The 24,763-nt window shown below is 35.3% G+C and overlaps 1 protein-coding gene across 1 annotated transcript in view; it reads right to left on the bottom strand.

Moving 5' to 3' along the window:
- The window catches only part of LOC105227108 (protein single-minded), a 131,456-nt gene that overhangs the window by 41,501 nt on the left and 65,192 nt on the right, over nucleotides 1–24,763 (bottom strand). The window contains exons 3-4 of the mRNA XM_049448873.1: nucleotides 21,281–21,462; nucleotides 2,363–2,424 (exon numbers count right to left, since the gene is read on the bottom strand). Coding sequence (XP_049304830.1) covers nucleotides 2,363–2,424; nucleotides 21,281–21,462 — 244 coding nt within the window. The remainder of the gene's footprint in view (nucleotides 1–2,362; nucleotides 2,425–21,280; nucleotides 21,463–24,763) is intronic.

The raw sequence follows: 24,763 nt of genomic DNA, 5'->3' as shown, positions 1-24,763 counted from the left end.
TCGCATCATATATCCTGGCTTGTTTGCGGCCACTTGTGGAACCGCTGTATGGTGGGAAGCAGCCACGACAGTCTTGAAGTGGCAAAAACTTCTCTCAATACTGTGTTGTGTGATGCTTGCTTGTTGGCCGCACCGTCTTAATAGATGCTAAGCTGGTTTTGTTAGGTGCACACCCTCTTGACCTGATTGTCCTACAAAGGGCTGTTGTGTTCAAGTTAAGAGGTGTGATCTCCACTAGTCGGAATGCCGAACAGTTAGGATCGCTTGCACGTGAATTGTTTATGCGGCAAGACCGTTTAATTGGGAATAAGGGTGAGGTTCTTGTGTGAATGGTGTGTGTGTATGGGGTCCAACCCCTGGTCACCAATCTAGAGCAATATGGAAGCTTAACAGGTACTAGTTGCGACTATGAGGTCTGACCAGAAATTTGATGCTAGTACCAAGGGGAGCACAAGCCCCTGGAGTTTGCTCCAACAGTTTCTATTTATAATTCCGAAGCTGAAAGAATTCTTCCTGACAAAGCTCACTCTATAATTTGTGCCCGACCGCGGCCTAACAAAGACAAGGAAGGTCCTTAAACTTCAGATTCTTCAATAATTCAGCTCAAATTTATAATTTATTCAAATAAACAGGTCCCTAATCCACAAAATTAAATTTCACATACTGTCCTTTAAATTATTCGATTTTACTGGCCGCAGGAGGTATGGAGCTCCCCACTAAATAGATTGTGTGCCGCTGCAAATTCAAGGCGCTTCTATACTAGTATACTACACTCCCCTTCTCTCACTAAGCATCCTCACTCCTCCACCGGCATATCGATATATGTATGTGTGTAAGCTGGAAATCAAAGAGCTCATACAACAATGCAATGCAACATTTGCGCGAAATGAAAATTACTGATTAGAAAATTCATATAATTTCGCAAACGATTTACGTACTTTAATGGATTCTTAGAGGCGGATTGTGTATAGCGCGAAGCAGTCTTGCTATTCAATATGCTATAAACTAATGCAAGTGCAGGCAATGGGAAATAATTCTATGAATACAAACACACACATGCCGGGAAATAGTGCGAAAGTGAGGGTGAGAAAAGGCAGACAGTGACTGTTGATGGACAGCCGCTGAATGGTAGAGGAATAAGAATAACACCAATAACAATAACAACAACAACAACAACGAATTGCATTCAGTGCGGGTAAATACAGGTGTAATGGCAGCTAAGGAAGTGAGCGGGTGCTGCCAGCGGAAATTAAAGGTGAGGAAGTGTACTTGCAACATTGGCATTACAAAAAGAACAAAAACAAGAAGAAGAAGAAGAACACGGCGTAAAAGTTGTTATTGAAATTGTTTATTGTTGTTATTGTTGTTAATAGTGGGTGCCGTATGAATGTGCGTCTTATTAAATCAAAAACATCAACATACACACACACATATGTGTATCTATGTACATTCATGTGTTGATGTTGTAAGTGAAATATTCATCCAAGTGGAATGCAATCGGACAGCTGGGCGGCTGAGTCGTTGCATAAATGCGCACAATTATGGTGAGCACAAGTAATTATTATACGCATCGCTTGGAGTAGGAGCTTAGTTGTGTTGTACTTATAAAGGATTGCAAGGATTTGATGGAGTGCGTGTGATAGGTGTTGTTGCTATGTGTTGCAATAATTATGATTTTCGCTTAAGAGAAGTGAAAGCACAATTGTTTCCACAATCACTCAATTTTTCCGAAAACCAGGCTCGCGTTAATGTCTGTGAAACGATGCTTTCCGACTACTAAGATGTCATGAAACGTATTCTTACTGGCGATGAGTCTTGGATCTATGCTTACGACCCAGAAACACATGATCAGTCAGCTGAATATCGTGGCAAAGGTGAACTGAAGCTGGAAAACCAAGTCAAAGCGTAATGTTTCTTTCACAGATTTCTTCGATTATCGAGGTACGGTGCACTCAGAACTCCTTCCGACCGCCAAAACTGTCAACAAAGAATACTCTTTTAGTATTATGCGTCATTTGCGCGAAGCTTTTCGTAAAAAGAGTCCGGAATTATGGGCTGACAACTCTTGGTTTTTGCACCACGATAATGCACCGTGGCATACTGCATTGATTCTTCGTGAGTTTTTCTCCGGGGAAACCGTTTTGGATCAATTGAGGTCATTAAACGTGAATCGCTACCGTCTCCGAAGGCTACTCTAGAAATTGACTTTAACAACTGTTAGGAGGATTGGAAGAATCGTTGGTACAAGTGTATTGATGCCAGGAGGCATTACTTTGATTGATATACATTGATATAAAATTTGAAGAATAAATTGAGAATATGGCTGGTGAACAGTGCTATGTTATGATTTTAGTTAACTTACCTTGGAAAAGCCTATATTTGGTGTTGGTGCATGATGTATTGAAATGTCATGTCGTTTAAAAACTGAAATGAAAATTGAAAATAAAAAATTAATTAAGCAAGAAAACCACTTAGAGAAACTTATGAAATTATTTCAAGAACCCGGAATTAATCGCCATACCGCATCACTACCTGCACATAGGCAAAGTACAAAATACATTGTATTCAAGAAGCTTCCCATTTCAACAGCAAAACTTTAGAAAAAGCTTGTTAAATACAGTGTAACGTGAACTTGACTAAAACAATCATTACAGTCGCAAAATCACGCGTGAACAAACAGCAAGTGGTAAGGGTTTTTTACTTCCTGAACAGAGGTGTGAAAATTTGATAAATACGTTTAAGCAAAGAGTTTTTTTTTTACTTTACACATTTGTTAGCGTCAGCGTACTGAATATCGCGAATTGATGATAAGCAGCTGCTGCACAAACACACAAACTTATACAAACAGCCAAATGTTGGTTTATGTGCAGCAGAAAGCCAGCAGCAGCAGCAGCCAAGGTGCATTCACTTTTGATATTTAAATTCTAGATAGTGAAGCACCCAGATAATACTGGCCTATGAATAGACACTTTTGCTGAAAATGGAACTAGATGCAAAATTACTATTTCAAAACTAAATTTTTGAGTTTGAAAATGTATTAGGTCAAATGTAGCTATGTATCATAAATTTTGGTGTAAGGTATTTATGGTTCTTACATTTTTAGTCTTGAATTTTTTCACTATAAAGTTACACATCGTCACCTAAACCTAATAATCACTTTTCATAAGCTCTACCGGCGAAGGAAACGCTATAATAGAAAACACTCATATTGAAGCAAAATTTTAGATTCGGTTATAAAATGGGTTACATAGTGGTTATATATTGGTTATATTGTGGTTATATCTGACAGCAGAAGCTGAAAATTTAATGCTACATATGTGTAATATGATGTAGTTAATGGTAAACAAAACAAAAACTGAATGTCGATTTTTCTTTTAGGTGACAATACTTTGTTTCTTGTGATACTAAATTGTTTGGTATACTTTGAAGTAGTTTGCGTACTAGTCGCAACTGAAGTCTGAAAATTGAAATCTATTATAATATCAAGTTGTCAAATAACAGTTGTTTAGTTGGAAAAGTCGTGGTCATTTGAGTAAATGCGCCCGCAATATAAGCGAGTGGCAAAAGAACATACTCGACTCGGATAAAATTTTATTTAGAAAATTTGCTTAATCTTCTTAATTTCATAAACATGTTAGTTGTTAAAATGTATTAATTATTATATTTTTTTAATATTTTTATTTTTAATTTTTTTTTATTGTAATTTTTTTTGCTGTTCAAGATAATTTTTTCCCAAATTCCATATCTCCAAAATTGTTCGACCGATTTGAATCATATTTGGTATAGCAGCAGGATGTGTTCTTCGTACAATATAAAAATATGTATAATACTTTCATCATCATATTCACCACTTGTTCCCGTTTTGAACTCCATGGCTTCAGTGAAAATGTACTATTTTAGAACATACCAGAATTTCGACTTCATTTACCGAAACTATGAACTTTCTGAACCTATATAAATTTTTTGATTATACAGGTATATCGGTCTATCTGATAGTTATCGGAGAACATGTAAAAATTTAATTTATATGTGTGTAGTACAAGATAAAGATGGAGATCTTCAAGCCTATCTGCTCTTCCGTCTGTAAGGATGACCGTAGTTTCTCAGATATCGTTCTTAAATTTTACACGCGTCCTTTTTTCAACAAGAAGCTACTTATTTGGTGGAACCGCTGGTATGGAGCAGATTAGCATATAGCTGCCATACAAACTGACCGATTAAAATCAAGTCCTTCTATAGGAAACTTTTTAATGACTAACATATCTTCATGAAATTTGATATAGACCATTAACCAGAATATATCTATAATTTCCGAAGAAATTACTCAGATCAGACCACCACAGCATATAGCTGCCATACAAATTGACCGATCAGATAAAGATCTTTTTATTACATTTTATGCTATAAAAATGCAATTGTGAAGGGCTTTATAGTTTCAATGTAACCGAATTCAGCTTGTTCTTTATGTTTGAATAATTTCTCTGAGCTGGAAAATGATTATATCTTTAACTTAAGCAGGAGCCTACGCTCAAGCCTTTGTTGTTAACTTACTTCCATTTTGCATTATGAGCGATTGTTCTATTCGCACTTGCTTCAAAGATAACATTTCTATACTACAAGGAAGGTAGTTTGCAACTAGTTTCTCTTAAATTTTATACCGCAAAAATATATTTCAAGTGAGAAGCGTGCTTTATTTGTGGCCCACACCAGAAATATTCTGAGAGTAAATAAATATTTAAAGGAAAAAATGATTGCTTCCGCTGTTTAACTAAGCAGCTAACTAATTCTTTAAAGCAACAAATATTTCAGTTTTTCACTGCCGCACTAATTGCCACATATGCCATGAGTGCAAATGCAGCACAAAGTACACAAACCACAAAACAAGCGCACAGCAATTGTTGGCAGCAAATAGTTGCAGCATGAACAACACACGTATTGGCAGCAAATACGAAATAAATAAATACAAATCAGAGCAACTTAGCGCGCTTTCGTGCCTTATTTGTCTAATTTTTTGCCAGCCATCTGTTTGTTGTGAGGCATTCGCCTAGTTGGCAGTGATACTCGCTGGCAAATAGAAATTTTCACAACCCCGGCAAGTTTTCCCAGCTGTGCAGCGTTATTTGCGCTTCCTTGTGCTTAAGTTTACAGCGAATAAACAACAAAAACATTGTAGTGAAGTCTAAACTGAGCCCTCCACTTATCGGCAATGAGTTGCTTCAGTGCAATACACACACTCAAATACACACGGTCGCATTTGCAACAGCGGTTTGGCAAATATTAGTAAATGTTACTGACTTTGCTGCTTCACTGCACACCCCGCCACTTACCCTTTACCAATGGAGTTGGGGGTACAACGCACCTTGCTTGCAACAACCATGTGTAAGGCGCTGTGATTTCTATTTACTTTGTTGCTGTGCCAAATGTTTGTTGTTGGCTTCAGCAACAACTGCTTTTTAGTTCTACAATATTCACTTTTTATTTATTTCATTTCGATGTCTTGGCTTTCAATCGCTTTTAGCTTGATATGAGTATTTAAGTTCGAATCATATTGCTACAACAGACTGTGTGAGCCTTTCGACAGAGAATTAAAACAATATAGAATTCGAATGGCAGTCGTTTAGACGATCACTAGTTTAATTTACAGGAGTCTAAGTAAACCATAAGCCGTTTGGAGTGGATCTAGAAAAAGTCCTGCCCTGTAGTTAAAAAATTAAAAGGGAAGCTCGATAATTAAAGATAATCGTGACGACCTTTAAGAAAACGCGAAAAAACGTTGACTTCTATAATACACTTCCCACTTCCCGTTGTATGACAGCTACATGCTATAGTTAACCGATCAGATTAATTTCTTTGGGGATGATACCGTTGCTTAAGACAAAAGTACCCGCCAATTTTCTTGGAGATATCTCATTAATTATAAAAGTTTTACCTACAAATACTTACTTCCGATTGTTCAATTTGTATGACAGCTATATGCTATAGTGATCCGATATCGCCGGTTCGGACATAAGTGCAACTACTTAGAGAGAAAAAGATATATGCAAAGTTTCAGATCGATGTCTGATAAACTGAGAGAATAGTTTGCGAATATACAGACAGACTTAACAAAATTGAGTCTGCTCCTCGCACTACTTAATTGTTTACGTATACATATTTATATAGTGTACAGGATGTCTGATGTTTCTTGCTGAATGTTAAGCCCCTAATGACCCTAACAGGGTGTCTGATACTTCTTTCTGGATGTTGAGCCCCTAATGGCTGTTTATGTAGTTGGAACTGGACTTATACATAAAAGAAGTATACTAAGTATATAAAACCCCTTGAAGGATATCTTTAATCGTTATAAATTTAAAACTACCAATGTGGCTAAGCTGCGCTAAAATCTGATACCTCCATTTCCTATACAAAATCAAAGCATTCACTAAAAATATTCTCATGTAAAGAGTTTAAGTACATGGCAATGATAGAGCTCTAGAACCGATGTTTGAGCACTGGCACTATGTTGATGCCTCTTTGAAACCATCCTTGACCAAAATCTAAATTAATAAAAATAATAAAATTTTATAAATTAGGGTAAACTGAAACTGTTTCTGAACTCGAAATCGAGAATTACGTAAATTAATACGACATTTAAAAAATGTTGCCTACATTTAGGCTAATGTTACAAAAAGTTACCTTCAAATTTACCATCTTTTTATACTTTCGTACCACCCTAATACGAATACATCAGTATTTTCCTCTTGTGTCTGCCAAAATTTATTTTTCCTGATCTTTAAATCAAGAATTACAACAATTAATAAAACATTTTAAAAATGTTGCCTACATTTAGGCTAATGTTATAAAAATTTTCTTCAACCGCTTTACTTTTTTAACTTCTCCAAACACTTTCGCACCACCCTAATGCGAATACATAACTTTATATTTTCCTCTTCTATTTGCCAATGTTTATTTCTGCTAACTTCTTAGCCAATTGCGGGTAATTACGAAAATTGTTTTCCAAATTAGCCTGCCGCTTATGCTCTGTACTTTGAGATAATCGCTTGTGCACTAACGGAAATACATCTCTACATGTATGTAAGTATTCTTCAGCAACTATTTTGCTGTTGTTGTTAAATATACTTTGTTGTAACAATCATGTATTTCCTGCCATTCGCCAGATTTTGTTGTTGTGATATCAACACTTTTGCAGCTAGCAGGCCATAACTGTAAAGTGCATATGTGCAGTTACAGCCGAAAACACAATAAATTATCAAATGGTCATGAAAATATTTGCACAGTTGTATGAGTACAAAACAAGTGCAACAACAAACAGAAATTTTTATTTATATTATAAAATAGATGGCAATGCTGAGAAAAATCTTGCTCGTGGTTATTTTTGGTAGGTTTGTAGGAATAACTGTGCAACTGAGGCATTTGGTCACTTGCAGCGTAATTGGCTTAAATGAGGAGATTTCTTATCGTTTCTGTGGGCCAACTTTGGTAATTGCTAAAAGGAATTATTTGTTTTTGTAAAAATATCGGAAAAAGATATTAGGAAGTAACAAAGTTAACGGTATTTTACAGCCAAATTATTTTTTTAATTTTGCCGCATTTTTTTGTTTTTGCGGTAAGTCTTAGATAACTTCTTTGTGAAGTAAATTATTCCACGTAAATTTCAAAAGACTTAAGCAACGAACCTGATTGCTCAAATTGAGGCTGGCCGACTTCACAGGAGACCGAAATATTGTTGTCTGTAGTATTAGATTCCAGCACAAAAAAAAAACTTGTTAATGTTATTAGCTGTCTCCGGATCAAAAAGTTCGAAACCAGATCGATCATGTTGTGATAAATGGTCGGTACGAATCCAATGTCTTTGACGTGAGTACGCTCCGAGGACCGAACATTGACTAGGACCACTATCTTTGTGTAGCTAAGTTACGCGCCCGCCTCTGTGCAGTGAAGCAGGCCCATCAGCAAACACAGCGATGGTACAACAATGAGAATCTACTGTCACAACCGACAGCTAAACCGTTTTCTACTCGACATGCTCTCCGGCTCTTTGAGAGCACTCCTCAGTAACTCGGTATAAAGAAACTGCAGGACTGCAACTCAAGCTCCTTACGAACAGATGCAAACGAAACCATTGGTTTTCGTAAAGGTTAAAAAAAAAGCTGGTACGACGAGGAGTACCGTGTCGCAGCGGAGAGAAAACAGACTGCTTACCTCGCAACGTTACGATCGACCACAACATGTGTGGGATGGGATGGATACTGAGAGTTGAGGAGGTAACCGAGACGCAGAAAGAGGTTGAAATGCATGAGAATGAAGAGCTTGAGGAGCTGGCTGACAGAGCCTCAGTGATGCGGCGTTTAGCGGAGCATACTCTTGCAGGAATCAAAGAGGTGATCTAGTGGCTGATATTCAAAGCATACTGAAGTTATAGAGGGAACACAGCATGATGAGCGGCAGTGAAAGTGTAGCTTCTGGAGATGGCTAACCAATCGATAACGATAGAATAGATATTCCATTGCCTTACAATAATGAGGTTCAAATAGTAATTATCCACATGAAGAACAACAATGCGTCAGGAGCCGACGGATTACCAGTTGAGCTATTCAAGTACGGCGAAGAACATGTCCTACGATTGAAACCTAAGTGTGCTCTGCCCAATCTACAAATAGCGGGACTCCGCAATCTGTTGCTGATTCGAAGTCCTCTATCGTGAAATCAGAATTAACTCCAACAACAACGTTAGCCTCGAAATCCAGCACAGAAAAAAGGTTCTTGTGGTCCTTTTTGCATTGGCAACGGCGAATATGAACGATGAGCTGTATGATGTCATTCATATAATTCAGCGAAACAAGTGATAGCGGCTGCATTGGCTAGGTCATGTCGTCCAAATGTAAGGGAACACTTCAGATTTAAAGGTTTTCAACCACCAGTTTATGTTTTCAAGCTTAATAAAAACGAGATACTTGTATGTACATATTTATAGACACATACAAATTTACATAACGACAGTCCAGTTTAGTCGCAAATTTATTTCTACCAAAATTCACAAAACTTTACTTTAACAGCAGGTACTTTGAAATCAAACCCTCCCACGCAAAATACTAGTCACGTGAAGTTGAAGCAATTGCTGCGAGTTCGTCGCTTAAGTCTAATGTTTACTTATAAAATTCATTATTTACGATTACTGGCAGAAAAAGTGTTAAACAGTTTATAAAAATACGCTAAAAATAGCAACAAATAAATAACAATACAACACGGGTTGCTTAAATTACACCCTCTCCAAAGTCAGCACACACACACACACACATTAACAAAAACCATGTGGACAGGCGCAGCAAGAACAAGCAACATAATTGGCATAGGCAGTCACAAGTTATCCCAAGCATTTCACATTCACGTGTCAAGTAACTGTACTGTGCCGCAATCCTCGCACCCACGCCGTTTTCGGGGCGCACGCGTTTCGAGGTAAAACCGATACGCTCTATCCGCCCTCCAATCCGCACTGCAGCGCACCACTTTCATTGTCACATTGGTGTACATAAACTCATTTACACATCCGAAAGCGTTTGCGCAGCTGTTTACAAACCAAAAATTTGATAAGTCACTTATGTCTCTGCCGAGTCTGCGCCATCTATTGCCTTTCTTGCTGCTACCCCTCGGCGCTTGTTTGTGCTTGTATTTAGCGCAACAGATGTCAATTTGTCATTAACATTCAGCACAACAAAACAGGCAATAGAGACATCCGTTTGATAATCGGTGGACAAATGGAGCACCAACTGGCTTGGCTTGTGCAGCGTATATGTTTGTGTATGTACCGTCAGCGGCGCGTGTGTAGTTCAATTTTTGGTGTACCTGACGCATGTTTTGCCAATTTTCAACTTGATCTACGTCATTTGCATATTTCTTGGCGTTTTGGTTTAATCAGACGATATTTGGTACAAAAGTTGTTCGCATTTGATTTTCTAATCATTTCTGTGTAAATATTTTCGCTGAAACTGTACTTGCCTTTGAGATACTTAATAAGAAAAATAATAGCAAAAATAAAAATCCCATCATCATTCCTTCAGCTATTTTAATATAAAATTAGAACTGCAACTTTTTGTTGGCGGTTAAATCATCTCGTGATTAGTTTAGAAGCAAACAAAGTTTAATATATATCGAAGAGTAGCATAACTAACAGTAAATAAAAGTTTTTCGACTTTGACTCCTATCAATAGTATAAAAAAAAAGTTTACTTCTGCTGCATATAGCTAAAAAGGACATACAAATAGCTTTATCTTGATTCTGATGAGTCAGTTTGTATGCCAGCTATATGCTTAAGTGGTCCGATCTGAACAATATATCAATATATTCGCAGATCTGGATACCAATCTACCTTGGATTACAATCTATGATAAATTTCGCCCAGATTACTTGTCAAGTAAATGTTTTTTCGTGGCTTTAAAAGACCGATATTGGAGACTACGCCAAATGAGCAGCCTCTTGGAAAGAAAATTGCGCTAAACTGCTTTTTTCGATTGTCCTTAGGAACTTCAGCTACGAGATCAAGGCAATCCAAAAACTTTAAAAATAAATCGCCGATTATTAAAGTACAGTTTAGGTTAGAAGGCTGATCAAGGCGGGGAATCACAATTATACTGTTATATACAGTTTTTTGTTAAGCCATACGAAAAATACTTTTGCAGTTAGATACCGGATATATGTAGCCAAAAATTCCATAATCCTATCACAAATCTACTCAGATGTTTTAGTTTTACTATAAATATTTGACCTGGATATCTAGAAGTATGAGATTGAAGGTATGTTTGCCTTGATCTGGCCGGCACATTTGAGGTAGAAGTGCTGAGGTGATTATATTGTATCTTCTTCCAAACTGCTAATGCAGCTGGTTTCCCTTAAGATATTCAATTTTACTGCATGAGTCTCAGTCGAACTAAGTGCAATTTTAAATCCTACATACATTGTAGAGACCTCTTACGAATTGCCTTGGTGGTGGTTGAGCTTGCAGAGCTGGTCTGAGATCCAACAGTTCAGTAGTGAACCACAAAGGAACTTCCACCCGTTCCCAGGCACAGTAATTCAATTTTCTGTAATACCGATATGGTCAGGCACCCAAACCAACCCAATCATAGAATAAGTACATGCTAGAGTTAAGAAGTCTGTCATCCCTTCAATAGGCTTGAGCGTGCTACTTGTAAGGGTCAACTCTGACGGAGGCTGTGTTCGGGAGTACTGGTTCTTCTGTTATCTTCATGGCAGCCACCACCATTTGAAACACTCTGCAGTGATCAGAAAGCCTAAAACCGGAGCTAATTGAAAGTTTCTGACAGTTTAATTTTCCACCAACTCTCCTAGCCAGTTTCGATCCAACCGTAAAAAAGCTAAGCTCACTAAATCTTTCCCTTTCTTGCCTCCAGGAATATGCTCAGTGACCTGGTAATTCAAGTCTTTTAGATTGAAGTTAATGATTGCGAGGATGATTGCCTATGCTTGAAGTCAGCTAAGTACACCGCCTTTCTGTGTCTGAGGGCAGCTTACGATGCTGTGGGATACCGAGTAAGCTTATACATGGTATTCAGAAATTTTTTCTCAACCTGGAAAACGACTTTCCAACAGATCATTGAAAACCACGATCCATAGAAGTAGCTAAAGAGATTCACCTTGTAGGTTGCCTCTACTCACATTCCGATGGGCCCGCCTACCACCCTACCACCACTCCACAGTCGGTCTATTGCAGAAATATCAACTAAGTATTGCATTGTGGCTTGAAGATCTCATGAAACAATTTAGAACAGTCGGTTAATTCGTAGAGTTTAAACACAGATTTTTAATTTCTTTACAATTTGCCTTTCCCTACAAGCAACTAAAAAGCTCTTTAAAAATAAAATAAATAAAATTATTTCAATAAATATAACAGAAATCTAAGAGTTATCTTGTTTGGCACCAAAAGTGATTAATTTTATATTCTTATGACTCATTCAAGCTTAGGCATTTGAAATTAGTTCATTTCACTGCTCAATCTGTGTCATATAAACCAAAGACTTATGACACGAACTTGTTTACAAACAGTCGCAATTTCACTCGCCAATTTATTTGCACAAACACGCACATTGAACGATAAATATTCAACACAATAACTTTATATATATTTATATTTGGTATATAATACATACTATATATATTTATTTACTATATATATTTATAATGACAGCCGTCATTTGAAAGTACACCCACTTAATTGCAAGGTCTCTATTCGCCAATTAGTGCATCATTTAATGCAAAAATCAATGTGTTCGCGCCATAAACACGCTCAAGGGCAACAATTTGAGCGGTTAGACAATTTGTTGTGCTATCTCGAAATTGATTTGCGAAATTTTCCCAATTGCATAAAAGTGCTAGCGCATCAAAGCGATTAAAATGAAAAGTATACAGTGTTAAAAAAAAATTAAACAAGAAAAAAACATTAACTTCAGTTACTCAGAAACTGTAATACCCTTAACAAATATAAACGCTTCCATACAAGAATCTTACTTTCATCATTCCGCTTGTGTGACAGCTTTATGCTATAGTGTTCTAATCGGCACAATTCATTGGGAGGTTGTTTTATACAGAAATCTTTGCAAAGTTTTAGCATGATATCTTTTCAAATAAAATGCTTTTCTATACAAGAACTGGACTTTGATAGTTCAGTTTGTATGTCAGCTATATGCTATAGTGGTCCGATCTAGACCATTTCTTCGGAGATTTTACTAATTTTCAAGGCAAAACTCGAACTAAATTTGATGAAGATATCTCTTCAAATTAAAAAAAAAATTCCATATAAGCCCTTGATTCCGATTGGTCACTATGTATACTATAGTGCTCCAATCTAAAAAATGTTTAAGGTGTTATACCTTTGCTTTAGACATTAATCTCTGTCAAATTTCGAAAAAAATATCTTTTAAAACAAAAAAGTTTTCCAGTTTCTATGGCAGCTAAGTATTTTTGGAGAGTAAAAAACGGCTGCATAATTTCAAACTTTCTGTGAAACATAATATACTATATATTGTTCAGGGTATTAAAATAAATACTATTTACAATTAAAACTATTTAAAACAACAACAAAAGCAATTGCATTGAATAACCAACAACGCTGACAGCAGTGAGCAAAGTGAAGCTCACAATGTACACGGCTCGCTGCAAGGCACTCACTCTACACTCAACTGTGGGCATGTGTATGTGCATTCGCGACAGAATCGCTTCAAAGCTACTATTAAATGCTGTCACTTGTTATTAAAACACATTTAAACAAATATTTTTATTGTTTCGTTTTCGAAACTATAAATTTGAATTGGAAATTTTGTGAGTTTTCAATGTTAAGTTCAATGTGTGTAAGCGGCGTGTACTTGGGCACACCCAAGCCAACACCTGGCCGTCAGCAAATCACAAATGCAATTCAATTGCTGTGCGTTGGTGCAATAAATACAAATAAATGAAAAATATTTAAAACTTCATTGAGACAATTCTTAGCAAAATCTCATTCAGGTGCAATATTCTGCGCCACAGAATTTTCTATATTTGTCTAAGCGAGTTAGAAATCACACGCCGCAATTCGTTTGGCATTAAATGCGCTTATTAAAAGCAATTTGGTATGTTTTACCAACTATGCGCGCAATTTGACACATACATCTTTGTACATATGTATATTCGGAAGGTAAAACGCTTATCGGGTATTTATGTAAATGTTATAAGGTAAATCATATCTCAAATTATATGCATGCAACATTTGGCATGGTGTAAATATTTTGAATACCAACAATTGAAGCAACAATTAAATTTTTCAGCAAATAATTATGCTTGAGAATTTTTGTAGATAAAATAGTTGCTTTTATGAATGGAATGATTTATTGTATTTATCCACTATAGATTAGTTTATGCAAAATGCATAAGCCAACCCAGCAAAATAAAAATATATTTCTATGCTTTTTTTATGGAAAATCGAACCACGCCGCACCGTATTAATAGAAATATTAAGAGCTCAAACTTTAACACAATTTTTTCGTCATTTTGTACGATATTTTCATGTTATGGAAAGAAAAATATTAAAAATGTCTTTTTGACCCACCCTAATGTGAATACACATGCGTTCGATACACGTTGTTATGAATTTTCAACGATTTTCTTCACTTTTATTGGCATTTTTTTATGTATAAGTTTAGAAAAATATTAAAAATATATTTTTTTTTGGCACACCCTAATGTGCATACACATGTGTTCGTTAACATTTCCAATTTAACTACTTTCGATAGGTGGCAACTCTATTCAAAAGTATGTTTAAACTCGAAACTTCCTGAATTCTTAACGGTCAGATCTTTCAAACATTCTCTATAATTTTTAATTTGGCCTTCGTTGGCATGTGGCAACTCTATTCTAAAATACGTTTGAATTAAAGATGTCTTGAATTTTTAAAAGACCACGTTAACGTTTGGGGGGACTGTAACTTTTCCAATTTTACTACTTTCGACAGGTGGCAACGCTATTTCAAAATATGTTGTAGCTAAATACCTATAAAATAGTTTTAAGGTGGTTTTCTCACCGATTGAACGTTGCCAATTCTATTGTTTTAGTTTCATGAAATATTTTGATAAATGGCAACTCTTTACTTATTCAGACTAAACAGAAAAATTACTCATATGTATGTATTTTCCAATCATTTCCAATAGATGTCTCTAGGGTCAAGCGCTGGTCGATTAAATCGTTATATATATATCGATCTTGAACATTTGTGTCAACATTAACCCAACAAAATATTTGTGGAGATTTCTTTGCATCCCAAACTTATTCTCAACTGAAAATGTCACTTTTTGAGCCGAATTCTCGACATTTGCGGGAAATTTTGCTTTTCTTGCTTTCTCGTCGGTAACAACCTCTTTGGGGCTCCATTGTGCTCAGCGACTTCGGTGCTCACTGCACTACGTCTAAACTTCGCAATAATAGTTATTAAGTCGTAATCCTTAATGGTTGATTTTCCTGAAGTAGAGTCCGGAAACTCGTCATCAAGCCAAGTTTTGTTGCAACTTCAACAGAGTGAGACCATCCTTTTAGCATAAACATTATTGTCCGAGTTTTAACCAAAAGAGGACCATTCGATTGTCTGTTGGATTATGTGATTTCACACCGTTATGTTCTTTTTTTGGCGTACAATAAATAATGGTAATAAATTCCGCCTTTCCGGCAACCACACCCTTGCTGAAAATTTGCACTTAATTCTTTACAACGAATTTCTTCCTTCCAACTCGATTTAGTTATACAAAAATTCAGATTTTAGATTTCTTCTTCTTAACTGTGATTGCAAACATATTAATATTCTGATTTTCTTTTATTTTCTAACTATTTTTCTGTTAAAAGTGCTATTTTCTTGCGAAGCGCTCTCTTTGAGCACTACAACCAACCGCACACCCACACCCACACACCAAAGTTATGCAACGCGACAATTAGTTTGGCGTTCTTGCGCCCGCTATACCGCGAATATTTTGTTGTTGTTTATTTCTTTTGTTCTAGCGGTGCTTCTTTTGTGTTGCCGTTGTTGTTGCAGCGCGGTGTGTGTGTGATCTTGTGGTGTTGGTGTGGTGTGCTCGCCGGTGTATTGTAATTACCGCGAATTTTCGATTATTAACGGTGCGGTTGATTTGCTCATTTGTTTAGATTGCGGTTGTCTATAAGCATTTATTATTAGTTTAATGGTTTCTCGATTTTCCTTTGTTATTTTTTAGCATTTCTGTTGCACAATAATACTCATTGCTGCGCTGCATTAGCGTTGTAGTTCAAGGTGGCGAACTTGAATTCACTCAAACTCTGTGTGTTAAGGTGTGGTTAGGTGGTAGTGAAGTATTCACCCAAAGTTGCAAGTTTATTTGCATAATTGAAGCATTTCATTGAGCAAGAATTGTGGAGTTTTTTTCTTATATTCTAATTTGTTTGCAAAATAATTCTAACGGGTGATTTTTTTGAGGTTAGGATTTTCATGCATTAGTATTTGACAGATCACGTGGGATTTCAGACATGGTGTCAAAGAGAAAGATGCTCAGTATGCTTTGACATTTCATCATGAATAGACTTACTAACGAGCAACGCTTGCAAATCATTGAATTTTATTACCAAAATCAGTGTTCGGTTCTTTTCTTTTTTATCGACAAATTTTGTTCAGCGATGAGGCTCATTTCTGGTTGAATGGCTACGTAAATAAGCAAAATTGCCGCATTTGGGGTGAAGAGCAACCAGAAGCCGTTCAAGAACTGCCCATGCATCCGGAAAATTGCACTGTTTGGTGTGGTTTGTACGCTGGTGGAATCATTGGACCGTATTTTTTCAAAGATGCTGTTGGACGCAACGTTACGGTGAATGGCGATCGCTATCGTTCGATGCTAACAAACTTTTTGTTGCCAAAAATGGAAGAACTGAACTTGGTTGACATGTGGTTTCAACAAGATGGCGCTACATGCCACACAGCTCGCGATTCTATGGCCATTTTGAGGGAAAACTTCGGACAACAATTCATCTCAAGAAATGGACCCGTAAGTTGGCCACCAAGATCATGCGATTTAACACCTTTAGACTATTTTTTGTGGGGCTACGTCAAGTCTAAAGTCTACAGAAATAAGCCAGCAACTATTCCAGCTTTGGAAGACAACATTTCCGAAGAAATTCGGGCTATTCCGGCCGAAATGCTCGAAAAAGTTGCCCAAAATTGGACTTTCCGAATGGACCACCTAAGACGCAGCCGCGGTCAACATTTAAATGAAATTATCTTCAAAAAGTAAATGTCATGAACCAATCTAACGTTTCAAATAAAGAACCGATGATTTATGCGTTTTTTTTTTTTAAAAAGTTATCAAGATCTTAAAAAATCACCCTTTAGTAGTTAATCTAGTTGTGTTTTAACAAACTAAAAATAATTAAAATGTCACATCTTTAAAGCAATTTATTTGTAACTTAGTAAAATCCTTTTCAGAATTCGTTACTTCATATTTAAGACTGATTCAATAACCCCGTTTGAATTATTCGATTCGGACATTCCGTACGAAGGTTACACGGGTTTAAAAATGTAAGTACTCCTCGCACGGAAGGCGAATCAAAGTCTTAAAATAAAGTGCAGCGTGGTTCACCCGTCCAGTTGGCTTTCCACCAAGCCGTCGTGTGCAGAATTGAGTATAAATAATATTAAAGTTCGATGTTCCTATTTCATCGTTTACCTATCTGAGGTCCCCTAGCCCCAAGTGGGATTGCAAATGGAGTGAACTGAAAAATTTATTATGAAAGCTCTCAAGACCTCTTGTTAGGTTCCTTTCTAGTCTTATAGAGTCAGAGTTATTGTTTTGTAAATATATAGAGATTATGATTCTTTTTGATTATATATTCTCCTATTCCACTGCCTTGGAAACAATCAAGTTGGCAACTCTAACTGCGCGTTCGGAAAATCGCTTTTATTTCACCGCCATATAAGTACAACTTAATTGAAATTTATTACATTGCGTTATTTCTTTGAAGAAATTACAATTATCATTGTAATTTGCGAAAACGATTTTATAATTAATAAATTTATTTAAAATGTTACGTATGGTATTGCAAAGATTTACTTTCACTGATAAGTTATTTATTGGAAAATAGCCACAAGCGAAGCGCTTTTAATTGCTGATCTACACAATTGTTTTATAAATTCATTAAGGTGAGCAAAAAGAACTAACCTAACAAATTTACGATTTAAAATCAACATGTGAATATATACAGAAACTAGTAAGGAATGGCTAAGTTCGTGTGTAACCGAAAGTTTCATACTCATGGAACTTTGCAGCGTCAAAACTGGGGAAGTCATTTCAGGCGCATAAGGCTTGGGAATTATATGGGGCTAGCGCAAGTTTTCAAGTATTCAAAGTAGTCCCTACCAGTTGCAATACACTTCTACCAAAGATTTTTCCAGTCCCCGAAACACTTTTTGGCATGGTCTTCAGCTACTTCAGCGAATTTTGTTTGATCTTTTCGATCGACTGGAAACGGGTTCCACGGGCCAGCAATTTTAGTTTGGGGAACAAGAGAAAATCATTCGGAGCCAAATCTGGTGAATATGGTCGTTGATGGATGATATTCTCTTCATTGACCATCTGTCCATATCCTTCACTTTTTTAAATTTTCATCAGTTAAAGAGGTGGTCCAGAACGAGGGATGTCTTCCGATTTCTCGACCATATTTGAAGGCTTTGTACCACTCGGAGATTTGTATCTTGCCCAATATTCAATGATTCCACACACGAATTTGGGTTAGAAATTTTAGACAAATTCTTTGTTCGTTATGTTTATCCATTGTAAAAATCACAACTGAGGTGTACCGACTTAAGCAGTCGCTGCAAACAAACTGATTGACACATCGCGCTGATATTTAGCATAGTAATTAAGGACAATCCTACCAACTTAGCAAGAACATTTTTTAGAATTGTCATTTACTTGCCGAGCGTTTTGTAGAAGTGTCTTAGCACCTATTGTTTAGAGTACCAAGCAAAAAGAAGATATCCCGTTTTTTTTAACCACCCTAATATATACATCTACCTGTATCGCAATTGTAGAAGAGAATGCAATTGTGACAACTGCGCTTTAGTCGCTTATTTTTGTGGCATAACCCGCTGATTTGCATATTTTCCCATATGCAATAAAATAAATCAATTCACAACACTTACGAGCTACAATTAAATCTAAATAAATTTATAAATTACATAACAAAATGCATATACTTAGATCGGTAAGTTTAAAACAGTATTGTATACTAAAACTCAAATTTGAATTTTTGCGCTTTATGAATATGAGTAAAAGCATAGAAAAAGTAGAAACAAATGGAAAAAAAGATTTTGAAAACTGCTTTTGAAATTCCTTAGAAAGAAGAGAACAAATCAGTAAAATTATAAGATAAACTGTTGGTTACATCAAGTGTTGGTGTACTCTCTATTGAACGTCAAGTGCAACTATTTTTCGGAAGAGTTGATTAGGTACAAATACCCATAAAACTACTTGAAGATATATATATATACTCGTATAGCTGCATGGATGCTAGTTGGTTATTAAAGAAAAAATTGCTTATCCATTGACTAAAAATATCAAAGAAATCCCTTTGGAGTGTGGATCTATTTTAAATGACAAAACACTGGAACCTCTTTGAAGGCTTTTCATAAGTGCTGATCATAAAAAACTAGCTAGCTAGTGACTTACTTTGGCTAAGAGACACTTTAAAATAATGTGACCATGTTGTGGTAAGTTTTTTGTCTTTAAGTCCCGTTAGAAGTAAAAACTTCATTTACTTTTAAGTGAGAACTTTTGAAGTAGGCGCCAACAGTTTTGAATTATTGATATGATATGAGTGAGAATTATAGACATGATTAAGCACTATTTCACTTTTATTTTAAAGCGGAACATTCCTATAAAATCCCCTGAGCATCAAGGCGGAATGAACTATTAACGTAATTAATATACAACATTTAATGATTATAATGAAGGTGGTGATTTATCGAAATTGCGATAGAAAAGAAATGTGCTTGCATATTAGTAGGTATCAATTCCTTAATTTTATATATTGAACTCTAAAATTTTGGGAACAAGAATTCGTGATATTTCGCAATTAAGGACATGAACATAAAACATAACTTTTAGACATTATATTGAACATAATATTCTATGTATGTATGTTTCTGTTAATTAATGCAATTAATACTTCACAAATACCTTTCATTTCATACTCACATTATATTTTAATTTTTTGTACATTTGTTTTTTAAATTACATTAATTTGATAACCATATTGTATTGATATTTTATTTTATAAATTTTTAATACCTCAACATTTTCAAAAAGGTGGCAACTCTGGTCATTAATATTTTAAAATCTAAGCTTTGTCATATCTTTTTATGTTTTTGCGTTCATTACAGTATTTTATTTATTTCAGGAATTTAGTAGTAGTAGTTTTGAACAGTTGGCAACTCTTTAAAAAAAACTTCTTAAAACTACATTGTTTTGGTAACCATATTATTATTTTTGTTCATGACTTTTTTATTTATTTTTATTTTATATTGTATGATATACTGTTATCAGCAATGTTTTAAATAGGTGGCAATTTTTATCAAAAATATTTTCAAATTTAAGTATTCTGATATATTTTTAAGTTTGTGCTTTTATTGTGATATTTAAATTATTTTAGGAATTTATTTTCTTTAGTAATTTTAAACAGTTGGCAACTCTTTTTAAGCAAACTTTTTAAAACGACATTATTTTGATAACCATTTCATATTGTTATTTTAATTTATGTCTTTTTTATTTATTTTTATTATATCAGTATATTAGCAAATTTTCAAATAGGTGGCAACTCTTTAAAATTTTAATTACATATGTCGGATCAATAAAATTTTCAAATATGTGGCAACTTTTATTACGAATATATTAAAATTTAAGCATGCTGATATCTCCTTTTAAGTTCTTGTTGTTATTTTGGTATTTTATATATTTTATGAATTTAATTTCATTATTAATTTAATCCTCTGGCAACCATTTTCAAAAGTTTAAAACAACATCAGTTTTCTAATAAATTTTTTGCACAAAATTTTTTTCAAACGGGTGGCAACCCTCTAATTTTTGTTGCATTTTAAATGAGTTACTTTCATGGAATCATCACATGCGACATGCAGTGTGGTTGTGCTGTCTGAAGGGTTTCATACTTCCATACTTTCACTAATAATTATGGCCTTTATTTTAGTCTGTTAAGTCCATGAGCCACGACCTTTAAATTGCGCACAACATTTGGTAGATTTTATTTTATTTTTCTTATGAACCAATACAGATTTTTAGATGTCGCATAGGATTTTTTGAATAATGTTGTTCGGGTTTCCTTGAGTCAAATTTCATGACGGTAAATTGTCACTATTATGACACGTGTTCTCTTAGAACAAATAAAACTATTAAGGTAGAGTAGCTTTTGACACCAAATTGTTTAACACGCCAAAAGGGTCCAGGTTCCCTTTAGAGAAATTGTGTTCGAGTAATTTTTTTTATAATTTAAATGCCATAGTTAATATAAAAAAATGTAAACTCCCCATGCGTGAGCAAAAATTATAATTTTTTGTTTTTTCTTTAATTATATTAATTTTAACGCATAGCTGTACTCTTATTAATTTTAATGTTGACAATTAAGAACTAATTGTGGTGTAAGTCCCCAATATGCAAGCTCTTAATAACCACTAACTACTATTCCTATCATTATGAAATGTCATGTGACTCACCTTGTTGAAAATAGTTAGCCTTACGCACATACACACACACCAATGCCATCAGCTGTAGCTGTGATAAGCGCTGACGCGTCGACTGCGGCAGCGGCAAAAGGTCGCGCAAATTGGCGATTTCGGCATTGATTAAATCACGGCGCAACTTCGAGGCGCCCTTTGTCGATTTGTTGGCGTCAAATCTGGTAGGAGAGAGAAAAAATATTTTTCTTTATTAAATTAAATTTATAATTTTTTGAAAGTAAAAGTTATTATATGTATAAATTATTTTTTTTTATAATTATTTTTTTATATTTTCGGTGCATATATACATATATTATATGATAAAAATTTCCACTGAAATTTTCTTTAATTTTTGTTTGAAATTAGTTCTATGAAAACCATGCACATACCACGCCACTAACGCTCAATGTTGCCCAAGGTTGTGTCGCCCTTAATCAATCAAATTAACTGTTATTTCAATTGCCACACAAAAACGTCAATTAAGTGAGTGAAAGTTTATGACTTTAGTGTGTAATCAATTTGTATGAGTTAACAGTAAATCAGTAAATATTGTTTTCCCCCCATTTTATTGTCGTTTTTGTTGCTGTATTTTCCATATCGCACTTGCAATAAATTACTTTTATATTCTATATGCTAATTATTGCAACTTACACAGTCAGAAAGAGTTAGTAGACATCTAACGGGACTTTTCGCGCACAACGCTAATTACAGTTATTTATGCGTTTGTATAAAATGAATAACAACTAATTACAAGGAAATCGTTGCCATATTGCACTGACTTTATTTAATTATTAACTTGAGCGCAAATTAATTTTCTTTAATTGAGTATTTATTAATTAAAATTTATTGGCAATTTATTTATAAATTTTTTGTTGACAGTTTTTTTATAGCTTTTTATTGACAATTCTATTGACACTTTTATTTAAATATTTATTTATACAACTCTGATTGATAATTTTTTAATGAACTTTTTATGCAATTTTTTATTGAAAATTTATGACTGGCGGTAAAGCTCTTTGTTCACTAATAATCATAAATATTTAGTATATCGTCACCTGAAATACAAAGTAACGTAACATTAGTTTTCATAAGTTTGCAGGCGGAGACACACCGATTTATAGAAAACACTCGTATTTAAACAAAGTTTCTAGTTTTGCTCATAAAATGGTTATATATTGGTTATATCTGATAGCGGAAATTTAAACTTTAATGCAAAAATATATATAATCAGATGTAGTGAATAGTAAGCAACGAAGAACTTAATTTTTGATGATACGTTCTTTTGCATTTTATGTGACGAAATGTACAAGTTTTTTTAGGGTTTCGTTGAATTAGTACTGCTCAAAAGACTTTAGCGACAAACTTGCATGTGTGAACATTCAATTTAATTATTCTATGTAGCTATTCAGATGACAAGTCAATAAATCATGCACTTATTTTTGAAGCAGGTATATGAAGAGCGTATTTAGAAGCAAAATAACATATATATTCATATATGTACATATATATTTTCAGAGAAATACTGAGAACGAAATAAAATTAAAATTTAATGAGTAGTGCTTATTATCATTCGATAGAACATTCCTTGAAATTTTTTTTTGAATGTTATCCTTTACAAATGTTGGCCGCATCTACGTCTCGGATGAGCTATCCGTTGAGTAAAACTTTCGATAACTCGTTCGAACATTTCGACTGATAACTAGCGAATGGCACGCGTGATGTTTTGCTCCAAGGCCTGAATAGAAGCGGGATTTTCTGCATAGACTTTAGACCTTACTTATCCTCACAGGAAAAAATCTAAATCCATAAATCCATTGATTGATGCGATGTGAGGGTAGTGGCGCCGTCTTGTTGAAACCAAATGTCGCGGGTTCACAAGCTTTAATTTCAAGCATCAAATAGTCGGTTAACCGGCAACATTTTTGAAGAAATATGTATGTATGATTCCACCGGCCTACAAACTATAAAAAACCGTTGTTTTTTCTGGATGAAATGTCAGCTCTTGAATCTTTTAAGGTTACTTTTCGTCCGAAATTCGGCAATTTTTCTTTTTTATGTACATATATACCAGTTGAGCGAGAAATAAGCCTCATCGCTGAACAAAATTGGGCTCGGAATTGTCGGATCTTCTTGGAACTCTTCAAGAGCCCATAGAGCGAAACGATGTCGCTTGGGGAGGTTGAGTGGTTTCAGGACTCATAAGGACTCTATTTGAAGTACTAACAGATCACTGTTTTATTGGCAGACATGCTAACAAACTGAGAACAACATACAATAACTATTGAAGAAGCTGTTAGGCGGTAGAAGAAGAAGAGAATAAAAAACATTTTCTGAGCAAGGTTTTGTTTAGGAAAATAATCAAACTTTTTTATTGAAGAGAGCACAGGGCGATTCAGAGAGGGCATAACAGATCGCCTAGATGTGTCATTAGACAACCACTCTCCTTACCTACTTACTTCTGTCCAACTTCCGAAAGCATAACTTCGAAACTTTATAAATAAACTTTTTTCTACATGGTGCAGTTTCACTAGTAAAAAATTTTCACCGAAATATTTGTAGGTTTATTGTGCTTGCTATTTGTTACTTACTAGACGCTAGATCTTAATCGAAACTGCGCATTATTGCAACGCCGCTTGCTGCTCATCGGCAGCCGCACAACTGATGATCATCGGCGATGGGCGCGCATCATGATCATCTAAATGCACATCAGTTGGCTTATACAACAGAAATCGGTGAACAAAAAAAAAAAACAACAACAACACATATATACTTAATTTGTAAAATAACAACAACAGCAAAAACAAATATGCGCGCACACAGGTCAGCTGGCAGGCGAGTTGAGTCAGAACGCACACACACACATGCTTTGAAGCGCAATTATCAACAACAACAATAACAGCAAGAGCGGCGGCGGTTGTGTGTGAGTGTGTGTGCTGCTTCAGCAACTGTTGTCGCTTGGCGGCTGCTGTTGCTACTCTTCTTCATGTTTGTTGTTGCTGTAGTTGTTTTTGTATTTACTGCCTGTACAAATAATGCATTTGCTGCACTTAAGTTGTTACTCATCTGCCGCTTAGCAGCCCATTTCATGCCTTTCAGGCGTATTTGCTGCCTTACATACAAACAGTTGTGTAAGTGTATGTGTGCATTAAAATTTATTTTTCAAAGAGTGTGTGTGTTTGTTGAAATTATTCGTGCTTTTTTGTGTTGTTGTTGCGCGATTTGGCTTTTGGTTTGCTGTTGCACACAATTCTCGGAAATGCAATTCAATCTTCAAGTGAAAATCTCAGCGCGATGAGCACAATTTTCTAACCTCCCATAAGCCCGCCAGCCCCCACTAACCACGGAGTACGGAGTCTACCAACGGCTGCAAGCGTTGCCAGAGGGAGATGCGCTGCAAATGACTGCTTCTATGGTCGCCATTTGGCCATTTCGTCAATTTTTTTGCTTCATTCTATCAGTTGGTTAGCGCAGATCTTCATC

The sequence above is a fragment of the Bactrocera dorsalis genome, chromosome 2 (assembly GCF_023373825.1).
Source record: "Bactrocera dorsalis isolate Fly_Bdor chromosome 2, ASM2337382v1, whole genome shotgun sequence".
Lineage (NCBI taxonomy): Eukaryota > Metazoa > Arthropoda > Insecta > Diptera > Tephritidae > Bactrocera > Bactrocera dorsalis.
Note: the sequence above shows the minus strand (reverse complement) of the source record. Positions and strands in the feature narration are given on the sequence as shown.